This window comes from Triturus cristatus, chromosome 3_1 (assembly GCF_964204655.1).
Source record: "Triturus cristatus chromosome 3_1, aTriCri1.1, whole genome shotgun sequence".
In the NCBI taxonomy this organism is placed as follows: domain Eukaryota; kingdom Metazoa; phylum Chordata; class Amphibia; order Caudata; family Salamandridae; genus Triturus; species Triturus cristatus.
Genome location: NC_140583.1, coordinates 627,784,774 through 627,808,436, shown reverse-complemented (window position 1 = coordinate 627,808,436; position 23,663 = coordinate 627,784,774). Strand labels below are relative to the sequence as shown.

The window sequence follows — 23,663 nt, the reverse complement described above, 5'->3', positions numbered from 1 at the left end:
CTCTTCGCGTTACCAGACGCATGGTTCTTGACGGAGTACTATTACCCGGTAAGGACATCCGATGTACATGGGGGTCGTTTATTTTCCTTTACGGTTTGGGATTTAGGATCATTTTTATTTGGACTCATTAGCAATATTATGAAGTTAGGTGAGATTGGTGTCATGTTTAATTCACGATTAGCAATCACCATGTGTGTCATAACGCATTACGTCCTTGTACGATTCGTTTCACAGATATTGATCCTACACTTAGACGCCCATTATCTTTGTATCTAGGTTTCTCTACTTAGTCACACTTTATTGCGGTGTGTTCTACATTTCGGATTGGACATTACATACTCAAATACCGACTCAAGTATTATCTTGGTGAGTGGTTATTGTTACTATATACATGTTTAGAATCGATGTCTACGTTATTGTACTTTAAGTTATATCACCTTAGAGTGGGGGTCGGAGTTAGTTTGCTTCATATGTTTTCCCCCATATACGATTAACATGACTAGTAATATATACTTATCATCGTGTTTTATTCGATTTATTTTCACTTATCATGACTATGAGTTTTATATTGATGGGTGTCTTTTTTGGCCATAATTCTTTTTATACCTATACTATGGGATAGCAACACTATTGTGCCACATTATCAATTGAATTTGAGATCGTGGACTGCTTTAGGCAATTATATTAATTTTGTGGCGTTCATCTAACTTTGAATACGTTTGTTACATCACATTACTTATCAATATTCCCTAAATCCAACCGCTTAGCTAATATCACTACGCTTTCTTACTAGAGTTTGTGCGAATTGTTTTTCATAATACCACGGAGATGGTTATTTGATTTGATACCCTACTTGGGATGACGTACTGGAATGGTGGACCTATCGAACGGAATTTGAGGTGGGTCTTGCTATACACACCTATTGATGTTATTTTTTGTTATCTCATAAACATGCGCCTCTTAGTCTTTCCCAATAGGCTGACATCTTTGCTGTAATTGTTCAGACTTTTCAACTGGACGTTAAGGCTAGGATCACATTATAATTCTTTTTATAGATCATTTTTTGATAAATTTACATTTCTCTATAAATTTCTTTACTGACTTTAGTTAGAACGTGGTTCTCTTATTTGTTTCCCTTTCACTTATACTCTATCTATGCTAGGTCACTGTGGTGATTCTACTGATCTGGCTTTTTGGGACTCTGCTTCACACAATTCTGTTAGCACTTGTCGCAATTCTTATTATATTTTTTTCCCTAATAGGGAAGCCTCCTTTTTCTTTGTTTATTGGATTCTATTTCAATTGGGCACATTGGTGATGTGTTACCATTAAGTTATGATTTTGTCTTCCGTCTCTCAAAATGTTCTCTCAATATGTTCCTTATTGTTTACATGTATATATTCCTTGTCAACAGCCTTGAAAAAGTCATTGTACCCATTTCGTACAGACGAAACACGTGTTGGCTGCCTTGGATATTGGACGGCTGTACCTCAATACTGGATATTGGGTCTTCATTTTAATAAAGAGGAGTATTTTGGAAAACTCTGTCAACTACTGCATCTTGTTCGGTGATTTCTATTGAATATTGTGAATCCTCCAGAGACTTTTCTTATATGATCTGTATACTTATCTCAAGGAATTGGTTCTTAGACCAATTGGATGGACTTACGTACTTATTTTGAAATAAGGGTGTGCTTAAAAGCTGATTTTTTCTAAACATTTGTCTGTAGTTATTGCTTGCCAGACAGGGAGGAATTGTGAAAGACGTTCCCCGACAGGCGTTGAATGATCGGGGGAATCATAGACAAGTCACAGCTTGTTATTTGAGGGAGTGGTGAGTGTTGTGGAACCTCTACCTCTACCCTTGCCATTGTTGCCTCTGTAGCCTCCTCTAAAGAAACCTTTTGAGGAAGAGGGCGGATTGTTGTCTTTGTATGGTGTAGAGGCAGTGTCTGAAGAGATATTTTTGGACCCCCCACAACAGAAGGTGCGCCGAAAGGACCCACGGTTGGAAGGGGACTGTAGGGCTCCCATAGATTTTGCCACGTCTGTATCCTTTTTTATTTTTTCTAAGGACGTGTCTACTACAGGACCAAAGAGATGTTGCTTGTCGAATGGTGTGTTAAGAATGGAATCCTGTACCCATTGGCCCGACAATGCATGCTGCGTCGCTATATGCGGACAATATAATATTGTACACCTGTGATTTATACGGTGGACTCCCCGTTCCCACAACAATCTTTGAGACATTTGTTAAAGTATCAGGGCTCCAAATAAACTTTGATAAATCTGTGACTTTTTCTTTCAAGCAGCTGGAAACTCCGCCCACATTAGCTTTCGGAAATAACGAGGTGCAAATAGCCCCGACCACATTTAAATATCTAGGAGTGCATATATATAGAACGTAGCACAACACGGTGGGCAGTAATGTACAGCGAGCAATAACTGCACTGCGTTCACAAGGAGCGTTTTGGTTTACATTGCCACTGTCTATTACAGGAGGCCTAGCCATAGCTAAGATGGTAGTGCTGCCTAGAGTACTGTACAACTTCACAACAATCCCAATCTTCATCCCCACAAAACTGTTCCAGGTACTTGATTCCCTACTGATAGAACTGGTGTGGGGCACGGGTCGCCGTAGAGTGGCGCTAAAGAAGTCACACTTACCGACTATGGCTGGAAGGGTGGGGGCCTCACATTTTCGGGCCTATTGCATGGCGTCAGCCGCAGTGGCTTGCATATTGGCTCGCGGGCCGTAATTTGCAGGAAATAGGCTACACTCCCAGAATGTTGTCACAGGGCAGACTACATACGAAGTTGTATAGCAAACACCCAATTAATAACACAGACTCTCCACTACTGCAAATAGCATTGATGGACTGGAAATATGCTATCAAATACACGGGCCATGTATCACATATGCACCAAATGCCTCTATTATAGGACTGCCCATTCCAACAGGTGTAGTCACGCAAGGACAGATAACGAATTGGGAGGAAGGGGGGATAACGACAGTGGTTACTCTGTTTCAAGAGGTCATTCTTATGCCACATGCTGACTTCACTAATACCAATGGTCTGCCAGACACTTTATTCCTTTTACACGCGGGATTATCGCATTGCGTGTAACAAATGTGGGCTACAGCTGGGCGAGAGCCGCCTACGAACGAGTTAGTCCATATATTACATTTAATGGGCAACGGCAGGCATCTACCAAAGTGGCTATACACAGGTATAAGGGGGACACTGACGTCTCCACTGGGGACTTTACAGATTAATTGGGAGGCAGATATGGTAACGGACCTGTCGGACAAAGAATGGATAAGAATGCTAGCATATCCAAAGATAGTGTCCCGCAATGCGCGATTTAAATTTATACAATATTTGATAGTACAGAGGGCATACCTAACGCCTCATAGACTCCACAAGATGTTCCCTACATCGCCATCGAAATGTCCAAGATGTGTAGAGGATGACGCAGGATTAGTACATATGCTACGGGCATGCCCGGCACTGATGCACTATTGGGCACAGATAGCACAAGTTTGACCGATGTAGTGGGTGGCAACACTTGGAACACAGTAAAGAGATGTATAGTGGGGCTATTCCCCCAACCCAAGGGGTAAAAGGTACAGGCACGCTTTGCTAATCTGGCATTGATACTAGTGAAGAGACACATCACCAGTCTGTGGAAGGCAGCAAGGCCACCAAAACTAGAGGCCTGGAAGGAGGAAGTGTTAAAGTGGAGCCTTGCCAAAAGCGTTGCGCTATGTAGGGAAGAGCAAAGGGGGCAGAGGAAAATACCAATAGCAATGGCGTGCAATATGCTCTGTACAGCATTTAGAAGTTGGGAAGAGCCAACGCAGGTAGTGGAAGTATGATACTTGCAGGGATTTAACCAGATGTGGTCTCAGGTTCATAACATCTCTGAGATACACAACTAGGCAGACTTCCCGGATGGGGAGCACAAAGGGGTGTAGAAGGTGGACACTGTTCATGTGATAAAAGGGTGTATGCTGTGGTATACTGGGGTGTTCTTCTGTCCGGGTTTTCCTACATTCCAAATTGCGGATTGTAAATGTGCTATTCTACATGATAGAGTGATTATCAATGGTGCTCCCAGTTTGCTAACTGCGGGAGGGGGGCGGTGGGAGGGATCCTGGGTGGTTCTTTATTAATGGCTTGAAACTACAGCTGTGAAATTAAGGTCCTGAAGGTGGCACAGACCAAAAGAGAGTTCCTACTATGTAATATGTTGATATCAATAACCATGTGCACTGTTATGCTGGACTGACATAAATGTACCTAAATGCGTTTTATGGAATGTATGACGATGTACCACACAGGTATATACAAGTACTGGCGGGGGCGACATTGTTGTAACGTGCACTGAAAAACTCAATAAAGTTTGTGTTTAAAAAAAAAAATGGAAGCCTGAACTTCGAGTTTAAGACCCGCAATCCTTAACCATGCGAGTCTTCTTAGTAACACACTGGTATTGCCGGCTCTAGCCCCAGTGTCAGCTGCATCTAGTGCACACCTAATCGTAGAACTAGAGATGAGCTTCCCCTCTTGCACTAAGTCTTGGGCTTTGGTTTTATGCTCATCTGGCAGAAGTGGGAGCAATTACTCCATTTCGTCCCAATGCGCCCTATCGTACCTGGCTTTTAGGGCCTCGGTATGAGCAATACGCCGGTAATTTGCAGCTTGGGAGGCTACTCTTTTCCGGGAGGCGTCTATGAGCTTAGACTCTTTGTCTGGAGGTGGCGCATCCCCTGATGTCTGTGAATTGGCCTGATTACAGGCATTAGAAACCACTAAATAGTCTAAGAAAAGAGTTAATGAAAGCTGGATCTGATGGTGTAGGTTTACATTTTTTGTCTATCCTGGGGATGAGACTGCGTGCACGAACAGGGTCATTAAATATGTCGTCCACATGTCTTAACATAGGGAGTGTGTGGGTGGTTCTTTTGGGAACTACTAAGGGTTTCAAAGAGGAAATTCCCCTCTAGGGATTCCTTATGAAATTATACCCCATGATATTCAGCAGCTCTACTTAGAAACTCTATATTGCCTACATTATGCTTAGTAAGATAAAGGTCAGGATCATTATCTGTGGGAGAATCATATTATAATCCTTCCAGGGGTCTGCAGGTGAAGGATCATTGCCCCTTCCCCATCCTCCTGATCATCAGGTGTTTGTGGTTGTGGTGAATTAGTAGGAGTAATTAGTAAATGCTGTGTTTGTGGGGAAGGAGGTGATGGAGGAGAAGGAGAAGGGTTAGTACCAACTTGGTTCCTTTTTAAAGGAATGTGATAAGTGTCCTCTCACTCAGATTTGCATTTATGTTGCAATTTGGTTGCAATATGTTCAGTTTTAGGATTAATATAAAGTTATTTTTGTTTGGGTCTGGATTTGAAGGTGGGGCATCGAAGCGGGGCTCCTGTTGTGAAGCATCTTTATGTTTCAGTATCGAAGTTTTCGGTGGGGGTGTCTATGGTGCCGAAGATTTTTAATCCGAAGAAGGTTGCGGCTTAGTGCCAGAGTGTGGACGACTCGGTCCCGAGCTAGAAGGTATTAACGTGTGTTTCGGTGCCGAGCCAGAAGGCGGGCATTGGAAACATTTTCTTGGTGCCGACCATGGCCCGAAGGCAGAGGTGGGACCGGAGCCTTTTTCTTAGTCTGAGTAGGACTTTGGGGCAAGGGAGGGTCGGTACTCACTATATGCTGACCTTGACGAATCCCTTCGTCCACATCGGAGCCGGATTTGGAGGTGGATATAGGATCCTCCTGTTCTTCCTCTGCCCCTAGTGCATCACTGGTTTCTTGTTCGGAGTCTTCTCCAAAGAGGTCCGGAATGGAGCCGGTGTGTTGGCTCTGCATGTCGCGATGTCGAACCCGGCGGTTGCAGAGCGTTTTCTTCGAGCGGAAAGATTTACACGTGTCGCAGTCTTGCTCATGGTGCTCCGGAGATAAGCACAAGTTGCACACTTCAAGTCGGTGCGCTGGAACTTCATGTGGCACCGAGGGTAGAATTTAAATGTAGTCCGTTCCATCGACTGCGAGGTGGATCGACGCGGGTAGGCCCGACAGGCTTCCATGAGTTTTCCGATCGAAAAGAGTTTTTTGTATTGGACACAATACACGGAGAAAAGTGAATACGTGATCGAAAACAATACAGTCGAGGGTAAGTGGATTGCGCACCAAGGGGAAACCATGAAATGGTTTTGAACCAGAGCGCAGCAATTCACGTCCAAACCCAATGGCGGAAAAAAACTATCTAACAATGGAGTTGATGCCCATGCGCACTATCACTGAAAGGAGGAGTCACCTAACTCATGACTGGAAAGACATCTTAGAAGAAAAACAACTTGCAAACATCCAGCCCAATACTAGATGGCAGGAGTATGCAAAGCATGTGATCTACAGCTCACATGCCTCAAACATGTTTTTTTAAATTTTTTATTTAGTGCAAACTTGACGGGAATGTATTCTTTCTGCAAGCAGCTGTACTTCATTTGTGCCAACATTGAACTCTGGCACTTAAATTCATCAATAGATGACGCTGGTCCAAGGGAACTAAGATACTGGATCAACCGGATCCCTGCCCCTGGGCTCTGCAGGTCTCCACAACTGACCGCCAAATGCAGAGGTGTTCCAATTAGTTACTGCTGGCCTGCCCCATACTTTTCTGAGGTGTTAACTCAATCAGGGAACTCGGACAAGAAAAACAACATTCCAGAAGTCCTGTGACAAATGATCATTCAGGTACGTAGAAGGGGTTGGTGAAGGCCTAAATGATGTACGGTTTCCTCTATCGTCCACAGTGAAATTCTGGCTGGTTGTTGCCATTATAAACACGTGTTTGGATAAACATGTGGAACTCAATCAAATTCTAAATAAAGAATGTGCAGGGCATGTTTTTGCAAGAAACTAACCCTTATTGCTAAAGATGAAGAAGCAAATACGTATTTCTACATACGAAATTGGTACAAAAAAGAAATTGAATTCCTACAAAGCAGTAATATGCATGTGTGAGTGAGAATGTGTGAAAGGGAGTACTGACGCACTTGAATGACACCCCTTCATTCAGGTCCACCTGCTAGCTGGGCTGCCGCATGCTGCTTCCGGTCTTTTATGACTGTGTCCACGCAGATAAATATCTTGGCAGGACTTGCAGTGAGCACCCTCGCTTCTTGGTTCGGAGGGCGAGGGGTGATAGCAGTGGCTTTAGAAGAGGGCAAAGCACTAGGCAGTGACTGGTGCCTACTGCTGCCCTTTTAAACTAATTGTAAAAACAAATGGTTTTAAAGTGTGTGCACTCACAGTGCCTTCCCTAAAGCAGTTTTAAAAATCAATTACATATTTAAATGTGGTGTGATGCACGGACACTGTCAGAAACAACTGCAACACAAAAGCAACATCAGTTGCTTTTCAAAGACATATGTATTTGTGCAAGGTTTGAAAATATTTTCGATGTGGGCATTAGTGGACTACAAGGGAAAGCATATACAAAATAAAAGGTGAATTAAAAAAAAATGAGCACAACAGCAGACATTGCCAAGATGGCTTCTGCAGATACAATATTTATAAGAAACAAGAGCGACCCATATGTCCTTGTGAACTGGGTATTTGTATTAAACAAGAAAAGATCCACAAGGAACTTATTTGATTTAGTACATTTATCACTAGGGAGTTAAAGTTGTACTCACAACCGATTGAATCAAAAAACAAGAAGAAAGTATACCAAGGATTATTTCACTTTGCCAAATGAAAATACAATAAATGCAACTACTTAGGTAGCCTGGAGAGCTTATTTACTTCAGCCGAAGTAAATGTAATTTATTCCATAAATCACAATTATATCACAAGCAATTTATATTTTTTCAGGCACAGGTGTAAAAAGTGAAAAGAGTGAAGAATTAAACCCAGTGAAGTGATCATAGCCTACAAGGTGAACATAATATTTAGATGGTCTTAAAAACAACAATGAGAGGCATATGACAATATGACGAATCTTTTTTGCTCTCCCTTGGTTGGTGTCGACGACGTTTCAACCCACTCTGGATATGGGGTCTCTTCAGGACAAATATCTGGGGACTATTGGTACTTTTGTATCTCCTTGTTCACGACAAGGAATAGGAACAGGGCAACTGAATGCGCTTGATCGTATCCAATGAAGCTTGAAAATCTATCTGATCCGCTGTGTCCGTTATCTTTAAGGATCTCAGCTTGGTTTCCAATTTAAAACACGCAGATAGACAAGGACGGGTAAGGCGTCTGTGTAAGGATATAAATTCAGTTACACCGTATTAGCAATCACACTAATCCGCTGTGTCCGTGTCTTTAAGGATCGCAGCTCGGTTTTATAATGGAAAACGCGGACATACAAAGACGGGTAATGCGTCTGTGTGAAGGTTTAAATTCAATTACACCGTTATTCTGGAAGGGACGAGTAAAGCGTCCAACCTGACCACTCAATCGGTAACCGATTGAGTGGTCAGGTTGGACGTAGAAAATGTTCAATGCCTGACTGCATGCGATAAATTTCACCATTTGGATACATTTTTCAAAAAAAATTCTTGCGGTGGGTGAATCTCCCCGCACCCTCCTTTTTTAAGTTATCACTTGCTTGAACATTATACTCAGGTGTAAAATTTCCACCCACCACATTTAAAATCCACCAGCCGCCACTGGTATGGCAGCTGAGAATGCATTGCAGCAGAGATCAAAGTGCATAAAAAAGTATTGGGACTTTGATGCAGAGTACAATAGGGGCAGGGTAAGAGGCAGGGCGAAAAAGAACAAAATATTCTGTAATTATTTTCTTGGTTTTTCACCTACAGGTAACTATAAATGAAATATAATGCAAGCATCTTAAATGAAAAATAAATGTAAGATATACTAATCCATGTAAAATACATTGTTCTGATAGAAAAGCTCAGTTGGTTTAGGAGATCGCATTAGATGTCTGTGGGTGTAACCGGAGGGTCAGTGATCTGAATTGTAGGTGGTGCACTGGGGCATAGTGGTATGTGTATTGATAGTGCTAAGAGGTCTCAGGCAATGGCAGAAAGCACTGTGAATATGTAAGTCTTTCGTTTAAAAAAAATGTATTGCAGCCAATAAAAGATAGACTGCCATTTCTTAAAATGTATTACACACAGCATAAGCAAGGCCCCTGGAATTATGCGATTCTGCGGCCACAGCATTTCCCACAGAATTAGAGATTTGCTGCTTTTGCCACATAATCCATCTTCTGCTGCATGATCTGCAGATTTTAAGAAAAAAATTGTTTCTAGCTCAAAAGTTACTAAAATTGTGGCAACATGTGTTGCTTCACAGTAGAAAGCCCTATGTGAAGGTTCACCTGTAATTTTTCAGTTGCTTATTGTTGTATTTGGATATTAAACTGGTACTAATGAGATGAAACATTTCCCCAGACAGTGTTAACATGTGTAAAAATAGCAAAATTAGGAAGCAATACTATCACAGATGTGCCGCATTCCGTGCACAATTTGACTTTTCTTGTCCCATAAATTAATCAACTTTGCAGCACAATTTGATCGTCCCCTGCAGCATAATTCTGGTGGCCCAGAGTATATGATAGGTCTCACATAGTATACAAACAGGCCGTCACAAAATGTGCAAAAAGATTCACTGTTATTGTACTTACATTTCATTCAAAAGTTATATTTATAGTACTGCTTAATCAGATCACACCTGTAAACATTTTCTATAGGTTTCCATAGCAAGCATTTGCAATGCAATAGGTCTCGCATTTGTGAGAGTTTGAGCTATTAGCATTGTAAATGATAATGCCTTTTATATATGTGTTTACAAAACCTGCAAGTGGTGCATAAACACTGCTTGCATGTTTTGTAAACACATACATAAAAGGCATTATCATTTACAATGACAATTGCTCAAACTCTTGTAAATGCGAGACCTATTGCATTGCAAATGCTTGTTATTCTTACCTATGGAATCGCAATTGTGAAGTCTTTAATATTTTCCATAATGCAGTGTGTGTAAATGTGGCGACATCCTTTTCAATGTCCTCCTACCTCCTTTTTGTGTCTTCTGTAGTCAAACAAACTCATGAGTCATAGCAGAAGTTGTTTCTTGTAAAATAATAAAAACATACACAAGGAGAGAGGTAGAGAGTCTACCAGCTCAAACTGTAGATTCAAAGCGAGATAAACGAATCTCAGAGTCTAGAACACAGATGATGGACACAGAAAAATCCACATTCTAACCATGGTAGCAAGACAACCAACAACAATCCTTGGCAAAGGCAAAAATACAACATCCGCCTTTCCTTGAGAGAAATGACACATATGAAAAGGTATACATGAAAGAAATAAGAAAGTAGAGTGAAAGAAAACAAAATATAAAGTAAACCCAAGACTAACCGAAAACTTAATCCATACAATAAAATAACCTAATGATTATAAATTTGAGTAGCATAATACTTACAACAGTGAATTAATACAGACTGTAACTGTTTAACGTTTGAGGTAATTTGTAACTCTTACCACACTGCCATTTAACAATGACTCCTTCATCCATTTCCCTAGATATATGAGAAGTACTAGGATGGATATTAACATTATCACTAGAAGAAGTAATAAAATCATCACAATGGAGTACATTTTCATTGAAAGTATCTTCTGTGATACATGGTTCACTCTCATTAGCACGGTTTATAATTCGACCATGTGTACCCGGAAACAACCTATACAGCCGAATTTGCCATGTTTCTAATAGAGCTGGACTGTATCTCGCACCATGGCTCATCGTCCACACTTTACCTCCTTTCAAAATAATATCTTTTTTATTGAGTTTCAATTTAACCACAGAACCTATATTCCACCAACCCCGCCCCTTCGATAACACTGCACTTTTACTCACACGTAACAGTACAACTGGTTCAGTGGACATAGAATCACCTTTAGTTACTCTCAAAGGTTTCATGATCAGAATCCAATGACACACTTCTAAGCGCTTGTTATTACCTACCCTAACACAAGCAAAATAGAGTTTTGAGCGTTCTTGCACCTTATGAACTCATTCACGCATAGAATCATACCATTTCTTTCCAGAACATCTAAGAGTTAACTTGGTGTTTGGGTCCAGACACTAATAAACAGATTCAAACTATTTTTCACAAACAGTTTTTTCACGAAGGCAAAGCCATTTGAATACACTCTGTCAAAAACTTATTGGAATGTTCCAGTAAACCATTGGCAGAAAGAAAGAATAACTGTTAGACCTGACATCCTTGGCGTGGGTTTTTCCCCTATCTTTTGCCTCTACTACCTGGATTTTTGATGCTGTGATGGATTTCGTTTTTGCTGGTTTAGATGCTTTGGACACTCTGCCACTGCTAACCAGTGCCAGAGTGTAAGTGCTCCCTGTGTAAAATATCATATTGATTGGATATACCTGATTGGCATATCTGTATCACCATGAAGTCCCTAGTAAAGTGCACTGTGTGTGCCAGGGCTGGTGATGACAGATGCTACTAGTGGGTCTGCAGCGCTGATTGCGCCACCCACCTGTGTAGCCCTAAAATGATGTCTCAGACCTGCCACCGCAGGCCTGCCTGCAGTCCCCGGACTGCCATGTCACCCTGGTCAGAGTCCCCACTGACTAGGTCTAACCCTTCCCTTTTTGTGCACATCAGTCATCCCTCTGGAAGGCCCGAGGTACCCCCCTGGGCAGGGTGCAGTGTATGTAAGAGGTAGAGCATGTACTAGTGCAGGTACCATGCTCTGGTAGTGAACAGCGGCCATTTTGTGTGTTCACTGCTGCAAGGTTATCTTGCTCCATAGGCTAACATGGGGGAGGCTGGTGCCAATGGCTATCCGCCTATCTTCCCATAGGAACAAGATAAGACATGAGTGTTTGATATCCCTGAGCTCAGCATTTAATAACACATCTTTTAGGAGAGGTTGTTTTTAAATCCTGAGTTGGAGAATAGTACTTTTTAGAGAGTAGCTGTTCTCTTGTCTGACCCTTCTGTGTGCCTGGGCATGCTTGTGGATTGACTGTCTGGCTTGAGAGTGACAGGGGCTGGGGATCCCCCAGGAGGTTGGCTGAGTCAGCCCTTTGCTGAATGGCGACATTTGCAAGTAGAGTGGAGGGAGGAGATAGCACCTGGGAGTGAATAGGGCTGTGCCTGCCTGCCCCACTGCTGGCTCCACCTCCTGCTGGGCGGCTGACGACTCTGCCCCTCACTCTGAAAAGAAAGCAGAAGCCAGGAAAACAAAGTGCTCCAGCAACACCCAGAACTGGATCAGACCGGGCTCAGGACCAACTTGCACAAAGACTTCAAAGACTTTTAGGGGTATAAGTACAAGACCCCTGACAACAGATTTTTAGATTCTACAATCAAGAGGAACCTCTGCTGAAAGACGGACCGCTGAAGGACTGAAGGAAGATTGCCTTGCTGTGTGCTCTAAGGGCTGACCTGTCCTGCTGTACAACTGAAGCTGAGGAGGAGAAGGGACTTTGCTGTGTGCTGTGACCGTACCTGCTTGACCTACAAACAAGACTTTGCTGTGTGCTGTGTCTTCAAACTCTGAATCTCCAAGGGCCTGAGAAGAACTGGCCTCCTGTTTGGCAACCCAGGGACATCAAGGTTGCCGCGACTACAAGACTCTGTTCTGCCCGTGAACTGCGCTGGCTGCTCTCCGCTTTGCTTGAGAGCGCCGCACCGAGTCCTGCCTGAAACCGGCTGCCGTGGAGAGGAGATCGGCGTGCTCATCGGCACGTGCATTCCTGCCAGCCTAAAAGATCGTGGGTGCCTCCTGAGCCGCTGTGAAGCCCGGCGGCGTCTCGACCCACTCGCTCCGTAAAACCGCGAAGGAAGAAGCGAGAAGGCCGCGACCCGATTGGTGGTTCGTGGAGGCTTGGCCGGAGGAGCTGCGCTGCGATTGGTTGTTGCCCGGGGACCTCTGTCGACGTCAATGGGGGCTCGACGAACGAGCTGCGACCGGATTGGCCAGCGCTAGCGAGTTGCAGGAGCCCTGCACCGAAGAAACCTTCCAACGCGCCGAGTCCTCGCACCCCGGGCCCCATCCTGGTGAGTCTGTAGAGGGAAAGGGAATCCGTGACGTAGTAGCATCCTTCGCAAGTCCCGAACAGCCCGCGTAGCGTGTGGGGGCTCGGTGACTGCCGCGTAGGTCTAATCAGCTGGTTCCCATCGAGGGGACAGCCGGAGAAGAGCGCTACAGTCGCGAGCGCAAGGGCACCACAGAACAACGTGTATTAAGAACTCAGAACCTGCGATCATATTCTTTGTGGAATTCATTCAATAGACTAGAGACTAATTATTTTGCGTACCTAACGATCCAAGAAAGCTGAAAGAGAAACAGAAGATTAATGTGCAATGCTATGATAATAGAGTTTTACTGCTGAAACTAGATAAAGCTATATTTTTGATATAGTCACCTGTGTGGTCTCAGTTTGTGGTGTACTAGGGGGGTCATTGTGGTGATTACGTGCAAATACTTTACACATTGCCTTGGGGATAAGCCTGTCTGCTCGAGCCAAGCTACCTAGAGGGTGAGCAGGGGTTATCTACCGTGTGTGTCCCTGTACCCTGACTAGAAGCAAGGGTCCCTATTTGGTCTAAGGTGCTTACCTCTGCCAACTAGAGACCCCCAGATCTAACATTGGTGGTCAGCGGTGCGGATTAGAACCAGTATTTGCACTTGACCTGCAGTGATTCTTCGTGCATCACTAATCTAGTAAGCAGTTGCATTGGACAAAGTTTTTGCGAAGACTATTCTTGGAGGATCGACAAAGCATCATGTCTCTGAATGAAGTAGGCAAGGAGGTGGAATTGCAATTTGAAGTAGAAAAGTTGCTCACATATAAGAAGGATCAACTAATGCAATTCTGCAAACAGCTTGGATGCCCAGTGAAGGGCAGCGCTAACAAAGATGAGCTACAGAAAGCTCTAAGGGCCTGGTGGGAGGCCAAAAATGTTGTAACGGAAGATACTACTGGAGAGGATGATACACAGGAGCATGGATTTGGATCCAATGATTTGCCAGTAAATGTGTCGCCTTCGAGGGCGAGCAGCACCCATTCCAGTAGGGGCCTTTCTCCAGAGGAACTGGAGGAGAATCAGAGGATTAGGGCCCATGAGATTGAACTTTTTAAGCTCAAAGCTCAAGCAGAAGAGAGGAAACTGCGCCTTGACAGTGAGAAGAAGGCGGAGGAGAGGAGGAATGCTCTCGCTTTGGAAGAGAGAAAACTCCAGTTGGCTCATGAGTTGAGCATGAGGGAGCTGGACATTAAAGCTAAACAGGTGGAGTCTAGTCCGAATGGTGGCAGCGCACAACCAGTACAGGCGGGTAAAGTATACATACCGAAAGATTTGGTGCAGAATTATCAGAGGGGTGAGGATATCTATGCATGGTTTAGATCCTATGAGCTTGCCTTGAAGATGAATGAAGTGCCTGAGAAGAGTTGGGGGGCAGGTTTGTGGAAGCATTTTGAGGCCTCTGGGAGGGATGTCTTAGCACCCTTAGAAGCAGCAGGTACCTTAACCTACCCCACTATGAAGGAGGCCTTATGCCTCAGGTATGGGCTTACACCAGAACAGTACCGCCAGAAGTTTAGGAACTTCAAGAAGCTTGATTCAAGTACTTGGGTGGAGTGTGTGAGTATGTACACGCGTGCACTGGAAGGTTGGATAAAGGGCAGCAAAGTTACTGATTATGTGGGGTTGTGTCACTTGATTAGTTGGGAGCACTTGAGTAGTCTATGTGTTCCAGAGCTGCGCCAGCATCTTTTAGACAGCAAGTTAACTGATCCCAGTGAGCTTGCTAAAGAGGCAGACCGCTGGACTAGCACCAGGGTCAACAAAGGGGTGGTAAGTATCCCAGCCAAGGGTGGACAGGGTCCCCAGCAGAAAGGTGGGGAGGACAAGGGTAACAATAAGGAGTTTTCTAAAGGGCCCCAAAACAGTTCCCAGGAGAAGGAGTCCCAAGCCCCCAAGCCTAAGAAGTCTTGGCCCCATAAGGGCAGACAGGATAACAGACCACCGCCTACTTGCTATGCTTGTAGGGAAGTGGGGCACATCGCCCCTAAATGTCCCAAGAAACCCCCAGCACCAGCTGCTGCTCCAGTCCCAGGGTTAGCTAGTGTAGCTTTGGGAGGGGATTTGATTTCCAGTGGGGAAGAGGGATTAGCTATGATGACCCTTGTCTCTTTAGGAGACCAAGAGATGGTCCAGGATACCTTGATACCCGCTAACACTAAAAAATACGGGCAAAAGGTGACCATCAATGGGAGGGAAATAGAGGCTCTGAGAGACACAGGGGCTAGTGTGACATCTGTCAGGTGTCAATGGGTGTCTGAAGAGCAAGTTATTCCCAATGTGCTCCGCCCAGTAGTGGCAGCTGACACTTCAGTGCGCCTCTGCAAGATGGCGCGTGTTCCCTTTACATGGGGGGGAGTCTCTGGTACCTTGGAAGTCTGTGTCAGTGATGCCTTGCCAGTAGATTGTCTGTTGGGTAACGACCTGGCGAGTTCTCCATGGAAGGACGTAGAGCACAGAACTCACTTGGAGATGTTAGGACTGCCAGCGTGGATCTGTGGATCCACACGTGCCATGACAGCCAATAAGGGTGGATTAGTAGAACCGGAGCCTGGAACAATGGCCCAGGAACCTGTCAGGAGAGGAAGAGGCAGAGGGCGCAGGAAACCGGCCCCCACTGTTCCTACGGTCCAGGAGGAAGCAGAACCTGAGGGGGATGCCCTGGAACCTACAGGGGAACAGGTGGCCGAACTGGGGGAATTGCCTGAGCTGACCCATTGGCAGCAAGAGGGTGGTCCCTCCAGGGAGGAATTCTGCCAGGCTCAGAAGGAGTGCCCTTCTCTGATTGGTGTGCGGCAGCAGGCTGCAGACCAGGCAGCGGGCCTAGGGTCCAAGGAACATTTGATTTACTGGGAGGATGACTTACTCTATAGTGAGCCTAAGTTTGCTGAGCCCGGTGCAGCCCGTGTGCTGGTGGTACCCGAGCGCTTCAGGAACTTCTTACTGGGTCTGGCTCATGACGTGCCTCTCGCAGGACATCTGGGGCAAGACAAGACCTATCACAGGCTTGTCACCCACTTCTACTGGCCCCAGATGAAGAAGCACGTCAGTACCTTTTGTAAGTCTTGCCAAACATGCCAAGCCAGTGGTAAGAGCGGAGGAAAGTGCGTGGCACCCCTCCAACCTTTTCCGGTGGTGAGCACCCCTTTTGAGCGGGTGGGCATTGATATCGTAGGGCCCCTGGACCCCAAGACTGCCTTAGGCAACAGGTTCATCCTGGTCTTGGTGGACCACGCCACCCGGTACCCGGAAGCAGTCCCTTTCAGGACAATCACAGCACCCGTGGTGGGCCGTGCATTGATGGGGATCTTTTCCCGAGTGGGGTTCCCCAGAGAGGTGGTCTCCGACCGGGGTACCAACTTCATCTCTAGGTACATGAAGTCTCTGTGGGAGGAGTGCGGGGTAACTTATAAGTTCACCACTCCTTACCACCCTCAAGGAAATGGGTTGGTTGAAAGGTTCAACCGCACCCTGAAAGGTATGATTATGGGCCTAGCGGAGCCCATGAGACGGAAGTGGGACGTCTTGTGACCATGCCTGTTGTTTGCCTACAGGGAGGTGCCTCAGAAGTCCTTAGGGTTCAGCCCCTTTGAACTGCTGTATGGCCACCCTGTTAGAGGACCTCTCACACTGGTGAAAGAGGGGTGGGAGAAATCCCGTGGGCAAACCCCCCAGGATGTGTTCAGCTATGTGCTGGCCATCCGCAACCAGACGCAGCGCTTCAGGAAGCTCGCTCAGGAGAACCTAGAAGCCAGCCAGGAGGAGATGAAAAGATGGTACGACCAGAATACCACTCTGGTTGAATTTCATCCTGGGCAGAAAGTGTGGGTGATGGCGCCGGTGGAGCCTTGTGCGCTCCGTGACAAGTGGACCAGGCCATACGAGGTAGTAGAGCGCAAGAGTGAGGTGACCTACCTGATCAACATGAAGACTCCTAGGCAGCCCCTGAGAGTCTTGCATGTGAACCGCCTCAAGCCCCACTTTGAGAGGTCTGAAGTGACAATGCTCATGGCTACAGATGATGGTGGGGAAGAGGATAGTGATCCTCTCCCTGACCTCCTGGCAACCAAGGAGCAAGACGGGTCAGTGGATGGTGTGGTCCTCTCGCCCACCCTGACCCCAGAACAGCAGAGAGACTGTCGCCAGGTGTTGGGTCAGTTCGCCTCCCTGTTCTCCCTGACCCCAGGTGTCACCAATTGGTGCGTCCATGATGTGGACACTGGAGATAGTCTACCTGTGAAACAGAAGTTTTACAGAGTAGCTGACAAGGTCAGGGCCAGCATCAAGGAAGAAGTTTCCAAGATGTTGGCGTTAGGGGTGATTGAGCCCTCCAGCAGTCCCTGGGCTAGCCCAGTGGTCCTAGTTCCCAAGAAAGCTGCTACACCCGGTGACCCGCCAGAACTTCGGTTTTGCGTGGACTACCGTGGGCTCAATGCGGTCACCAAGACTGACGCGCACCCCATCCCCAGAGCTGATGAGCTCGTGGATCGGTTGGGAGCTGCCAGGTATCTCAGCACCTTTGATTTGACTTCAGGGTACTGGCAGATTGCCTTAACTGAGGGGGCTAAGGAGAGGTCGGCATTTTCAACACCAGAGGGGCACTTCCAGTTTCGCGTCATGCCCTTTGGATTGAAAAATGCCCCTGCCACCTTCCAGAGACTGGTCAACCGGGTACTGACCGGGCTGGAGCAATTCAGCGCCGCATACTTGGATGACATTGCTGTGTTCAGCTCCACTTGGGAGGAACACTTGCAACACCTCTGTGAAGTGTTGAGGGCTCTGCAAAAGGCAGGCCTCACTATCAAGGACAGTAAGTGCCAGATAGGGCAGGGATCAGTGGTGTATTTGGGACACCAGGTGGGGAGCGGCCAGGTGGCGCCCCTACAGGCGAAGATTGATACCATTCTAGCTTGGGAGCCCCCCAAGACCCAGACAGAGGTGAGAGCCTTTCTAGGACTCACCGGGTATTACAGACGGTTCATCGAGGGATACGGCACCATTGTTGCCCCCTTGACAGAACTAACCTCTAGAAATCAGCCCAGGAAAGTGAATTGGACCGAGGCCTGTCAAACGGCTTTTGATGCCCTAAAAACTGCAATGTGCACAGCGCCAGTGCTGAAGGCACCTGACTTTTCGAGTGAGTTCGTTGTGCAAACAGACGCTTCAGAGCAAGGTGTGGGAGCAGGACTCTCACAGATGGACGACGAGGGCGGGGACCAACCTGTAGCTTTCATTAGTAGGAGGCTACTCCCCAGGGAACAGAGGTGGAGCGCTATTGAAAGGGAAGCATTTGCTGTGGTCTGGGCCCTGAAGAAGCTGAGGCCCTACCTGTTTGGGACTCACTTCCGTGTTCAGACCGACCACAGGCCCCTCAGATGGTTAATGCAGATGAGGGGTGAGAATCCAAAACTGTTGAGGTGGTCCATCTCCCTACAGGGAATGGACTTTACGGTGGAACACCGTCCCGGTACAGAACACGCCAATGCTGATGGTCTGTCCAGGTTTTTCCGCCTTAGTGATGAGAACTCCCAAGAGGGTGGGTAGTTCTCCCCACTTTCAGCTGGAGGGGACACGTGTTAGACCTGACATCCTTGGCGTGGGTTTTTCCCCTATCATTTGCCTCTACTACCTGGATTTTTGATGCTGTGATGGATTTCGTTTTTGCTGGTTTAGATGCTTTGGACACTCTGCCACTGCTAACCAGTGCCAGAGTGTAAGTGCTCCCTGTGTAAAATATCATATTGATTGGATATACCTGATTGGCATATCTGTATCACCATGAAGTCCCTAGTAAAGTGCACTGTGTGTGCCAGGGCTGGTGATGACAGATGCTACTAGTGGGTCTGCAGCGCTGATTGCGCCACCCACCTGTGTAGCCCTAAAATGATGTCTCAGGCCTGCCACCGCAGGCCTGCCTGCAGTCCCCGGACTGCCATGTCACCCTGGTCAGTGTCCCCGCTGACTAGGCCTAACCCTTCCCTTTTTGTGCACATCAGTCATCCCTCTGGAAGGCCCGAGGTACCCCCCTGGGCAGGGTGCAGTGTATGTAAGAGGTAGAGCATGTACTAGTGCAGGTACCATGCTCTGGTAGTGAACAGCGGCCATTTTGTGTGTTCACTGCTGCAAGGTTATCTTGCTCCATAGGCTAACATGGGGGAGGCTGGTGCCAATGGCTATCCGCCTATCTTCCCATAGGAACAAGATAAGACATGAGTGTTTGATATCCCTGAGCTCAGCATTTAATAACACATCTTTTAGGAGAGGTTGTTTTTAAATCCTGAGTTGGAGAATAGTACTTTTTAGAGAGTAGCTGTTCTCTTGTCTGACCCTTCTGTGTGCCTGGGCATGCTTGTGGATTGACTGTCTGGCTTGAGAGTGACAGGGGCTGGGGATCCCCCAGGAGGTTGGCTGAGTCAGCCCTTTGCTGAATGGCGACATTTGCAAGTAGAGTGGAGGGAGGAGATAGCACCTGGGAGTGAATAGGGCTGTGCCTGCCTGCCCCACTGCTGGCTCCACCTCCTGCTGGGCGGCTGACGACTCTGCCCCTCACTCTGAAAAGAAAGCAGAAGCCAGGAAAACAAAGTGCTCCAGCAACACCCAGAACTGGATCAGACCGGGCTCAGGACCCACTTGCACAAAGACTTCAAAGACTTTTAGGGGTATAAGTACAAGACCCCTGACAACAGATTTTTAGATTCTACAATCAAGAAGAACCTCTGCTGAAAGACGGACCGCTGAAGGACTGAAGGAAGATTGCCTTGCTGTGTGCTCTAAGGGCTGACCTGTCCTGCTGTACAACTGAAGCTGAGGAGGAGAAGGGACTTTGCTGTGTGCTGTGACCCTACCTGCTTAACCTACAAACAAGACTTTGCTGTGTGCTGTGTCTTCAAACTCTGAATCTCCAAGGGCCTGAGAAGAACTGGCCTCCTATTTGGCAACCCAGGGACATCAAGGTTGCCGCGACTACAAGACTCTGTTCTGCCCGTGAACTGCGCTGGCTGCTCTTCGCTTTGCTTGAGAGCGCCGCACCGAGTCCTGCCTGAAACCGGCTGCCGTGGAGAGGAGATCGGTGGGCTCATCGGCACGTGCATTCCTGCCAGCCTAAAAGATCGTGGGTGCCTCCTGAGCCGCTGTGAAGCCCGGCGGCGTCTCGACCCACTCGCTCCGTAAAATCACGAAGGAAGAAGCGAGAAGGCCGTGACCCGATTGGTGGTTCGTGGAGGCTTGGCCGGAGGAGCTGCGCTGCGATTGGTTGTTGCCCAGGGACCTCTGTCGACGTCACTGGGGGCTCGACGAACGAGCCGCGACCGGATTGGCCAGCGCTAGCGAGTTGCAGGAGCCCTGCACCGAAGAAACCTTCCAACGCGCCGAGTCCTCGCACCCCGGGCCCCATCCTGGTGAGTCTGTAGAGGGAAAGGGAATCCGTGACGTAGTAGCATCCTTCGCAAGTCCCGAACAGCCCGCGTAGCGTGTGGGGGCTCGGTGACTGCCGCGTAGGTCTAATCAGCTGGTTCCCATCGAGGGGACAGCCGGAGAAGGGCGCTACAGTCACGAGCGCAAGGGCACCACAGAACAACGTGTATTAAGAACTCAGAACCTGCGATCATATTCTTTGTGGAATTCATTCAATAGACTAGAGACTAATTATTTTGCGTACCTAACGATCCAAGAAAGCTGAAAGAGAAACAGAAGATTAATGTGCAATGCTATGAGAATAGAGTTTTACTGCTGAAACTAGATAAAGCTATATTTTTGATATACTCACCTGTGTGGTCTCAGTTTGTGGTGTACTAGGGGGGTCATTGTGGTGATTACGTGCAAATACTTTACACATTGCCTTGGGGATAAGCCTGTCTGCTCGAGCCAAGCTACCTAGAGGGTGAGCAGGGGTTATCTACCGTGTGTGTCCCTGTACCCTGACTAGAAGCAAGGGTCCCTATTTGGTCTAAGGTGCTTACCTCTGCCAACTAGAGACCCCCAGATCTAACAATAACGGTGTATTTTCTTGCTTAATTCTATTAAGTTTTCAAAATGTAAGTATTTTAATCAACATATACAGTGCGCTGTTGTGAGTGTCAGAGCCACCTTCCTTACAAAACCTTCCTTTAAAACAAGCCCGCGAGCAAAAGAGATGCCGTGCGGTGCGCGTGCACATCTGCTCTCCGCCCCCAAGCTGACAATGCCAAAGAAGAGACGGCGTGCGTGTGCACATCAGCTGTCCAGGCGCGCACATGTCCTATCTCCCTTCGCCCACCAAACCGACGACTATAGGTCTCGCCAGGGCGAGCAGCGCATGCGCTGAGTCACTAGGCGAGACCTAAAAAGGAGGCATTCCAGAAGTAGTAACACCCTTACAGTACCTCTCAAAAAGAATAACTCTGTGTCACCATGTAGAGTCAAATGATGTCATCAATTAAAACCTATTCTAGATTCAAGCAGCCTTTAGATTTGCTGATTAACCAATTGCACACATTTACATGTATTTCAAACAGCAGGCACCCTGGAGAGAGACGGTGTGTTTACTTCTCTTGCTTACTTCACTGTACAGGAGACCCTCACCTTCCCTTCAGCCTTAGCCTACTCAAAGTCACATCAACTGCTCAAGAAAGTTTTTGTTTTTAACAAGAGTTATTGGAACTGTTTTGGAAAAAGTAATAAAGATGGGGAATTTCGTTCCCAAAAGATGCCACCAACTCAGACCTTAGGCAGTTTCATCATCAAGACTTTCTGAGTCTGAATAATGAGCACAAAAAAATCTGTCTAGGCAAAAAATGTAAGTTTCAGAAGGACCAATCCAAGCAGCAAATGATTAGAACACATGCTGCAAATGCAAATGAACTTCAAAACTTGACTGTTGTGAAGAAGACACTATGACTATCCCAAGGACATCTGAAGATGGACACATCTGCACCATTATTGAAAAAGTAATCTTCAGATTCGGCAGATGTGAATAGGTATCAGCAGATGCTACTTTCCTACAAAACTTGTCGAAAGTGTTGGAAATAATCAGCATCAAACTTTGTTGGGAAAATTGGGACCTTTAGCTCACTTCTGGCCCACTACACCAGTTACAGATTACGGAATCAGATGTGCTTTGCACTAGAGTCTTGACCATCTCTATAAACTAGTGAATAGAGTATCAGCAAAACTTAATGCGTAAAAACATAAGGGGGGGAGGTTTTGCCGTGAGGGGATCAACTCTTTGCAGCTCCTTTTTAGCTGGTTTATGTGCATATTGAGTCAGAAGTCAATTGCAATGCACATTTGTGCATATAAAACAGCTAGTTCCCATTAACAAGGGCAGCTGCATTACACTGAATTAAATGTGCAAATGCTTTGCTAGTTCAGAAACATGACCCCGTAACATTCGTTTGAGATTAGTGCTGCTGAACAGACCAAGCTTGCCTCTTCCAAGTCTCAGGAGTTGTCCTGGTTTATTACACTTCTACACCGGTACTGAGCTCCTCCATGGAAGCGGCAAACACTCACCAGTAGTAGAGGCTGCTGGGTCCCACCAGGAGCCAGGCAGACACAGGCATTCGGCTCTCCTCCCTTACCCGAGTAAAGCAGCCAGTGAAGTAGATGAACAGTATGAGGAAGAAAGGAATGTACCTGCAACAAGAAGAGAGAAGGATATGGGCAAAAAGCTAACAGTGAACAGGACAAAGCAAGGAATGTAGACCTCCCCATGTCATAAGATGTGACAAATGTATACTCCTGCTCAGCAGAGGCTAATCTAGACAGGCAATACACCACAGATCAGTGCTAGAGACAGGGGTAATGCACCACATACCATTTCGTGTGACAAGCAGTACCGCACCTGACTTGTGACTGGCTCTGTCCCAACCCCTTCAGCCTTTCAGAGGCAGCAGTGTAATGGGGAAATCTAGTGATTTTCCTGCAGGTCACTCGGTTTCTTTCTTGTAACGTCTACCTTGACATAGTGTCCTCCTAGACAGCCCCTTGATATCTGGGCCTGCCTCGTGGTCTTTGCAACTCGCCTGCTACTATGGCTGTAAAAAGCCTTCTTCCTAGTCCTACATATCTCTGGGAGGTGCCTTTAATGGGTGACATAGCATGAAGCAGCGGGCTACAGTGCTGAACTGTTATTATTTATTATGTAGAGTCTACTGCAGATACAAACTCAACATTTGGAAAGTGTATAGGTGCGGTGTTCTATCGGCTGGTGACTTGCTTGTAAATCATAGTAAAGAATAAGCGAATTCTACAAATGTTGCAGAGTTGAAAGCAGCAAGCATTAAAGGTATCAGGAACGCGAGGGCGAAGGGGGCAAGGAATGTACCCAAATTTCAAATGGAAGAAAACGAAGGAAGGAAGGAAGGCTGGAGGAAATGGAACTGACACGGGGGCAAAAGTTTTAGGAGAGACAGCAGTCAATGAAAGAATCTGTGTCTTAGCAGTATAACGGTGGATAGAGAATACACGCAGGTTTGGACAGAAGAGAAACAGGAATGGTTTAGTTCAGGGAAGAGTCATAGGAAATGAAGGCAGCAAATATTTGAATATTATCATCACTGCACTGACA

General features: G+C 46.4%; 1 protein-coding gene and 1 long non-coding RNA gene across 2 annotated transcripts in view; one reads left to right on the top strand and one right to left on the bottom strand.

Annotated features, from left to right (window-relative positions):
- Window positions 1-23,663, top strand: part of LOC146860667 (uncharacterized) — a 272,962-nt gene that overhangs the window by 164,503 nt on the left and 84,796 nt on the right. The window lies entirely within an intron of this gene.
- CLN6 (CLN6 transmembrane ER protein) overlaps window positions 1-23,663 on the bottom strand; it is a 145,848-nt gene that overhangs the window by 98,831 nt on the left and 23,354 nt on the right. Inside the window, exon 6 of the mRNA XM_085644592.1 lies at window positions 22,607-22,729. Within this exon, the coding sequence (XP_085500718.1) occupies window positions 22,607-22,729 (123 nt within the window). The remainder of the gene's footprint in view (window positions 1-22,606; window positions 22,730-23,663) is intronic.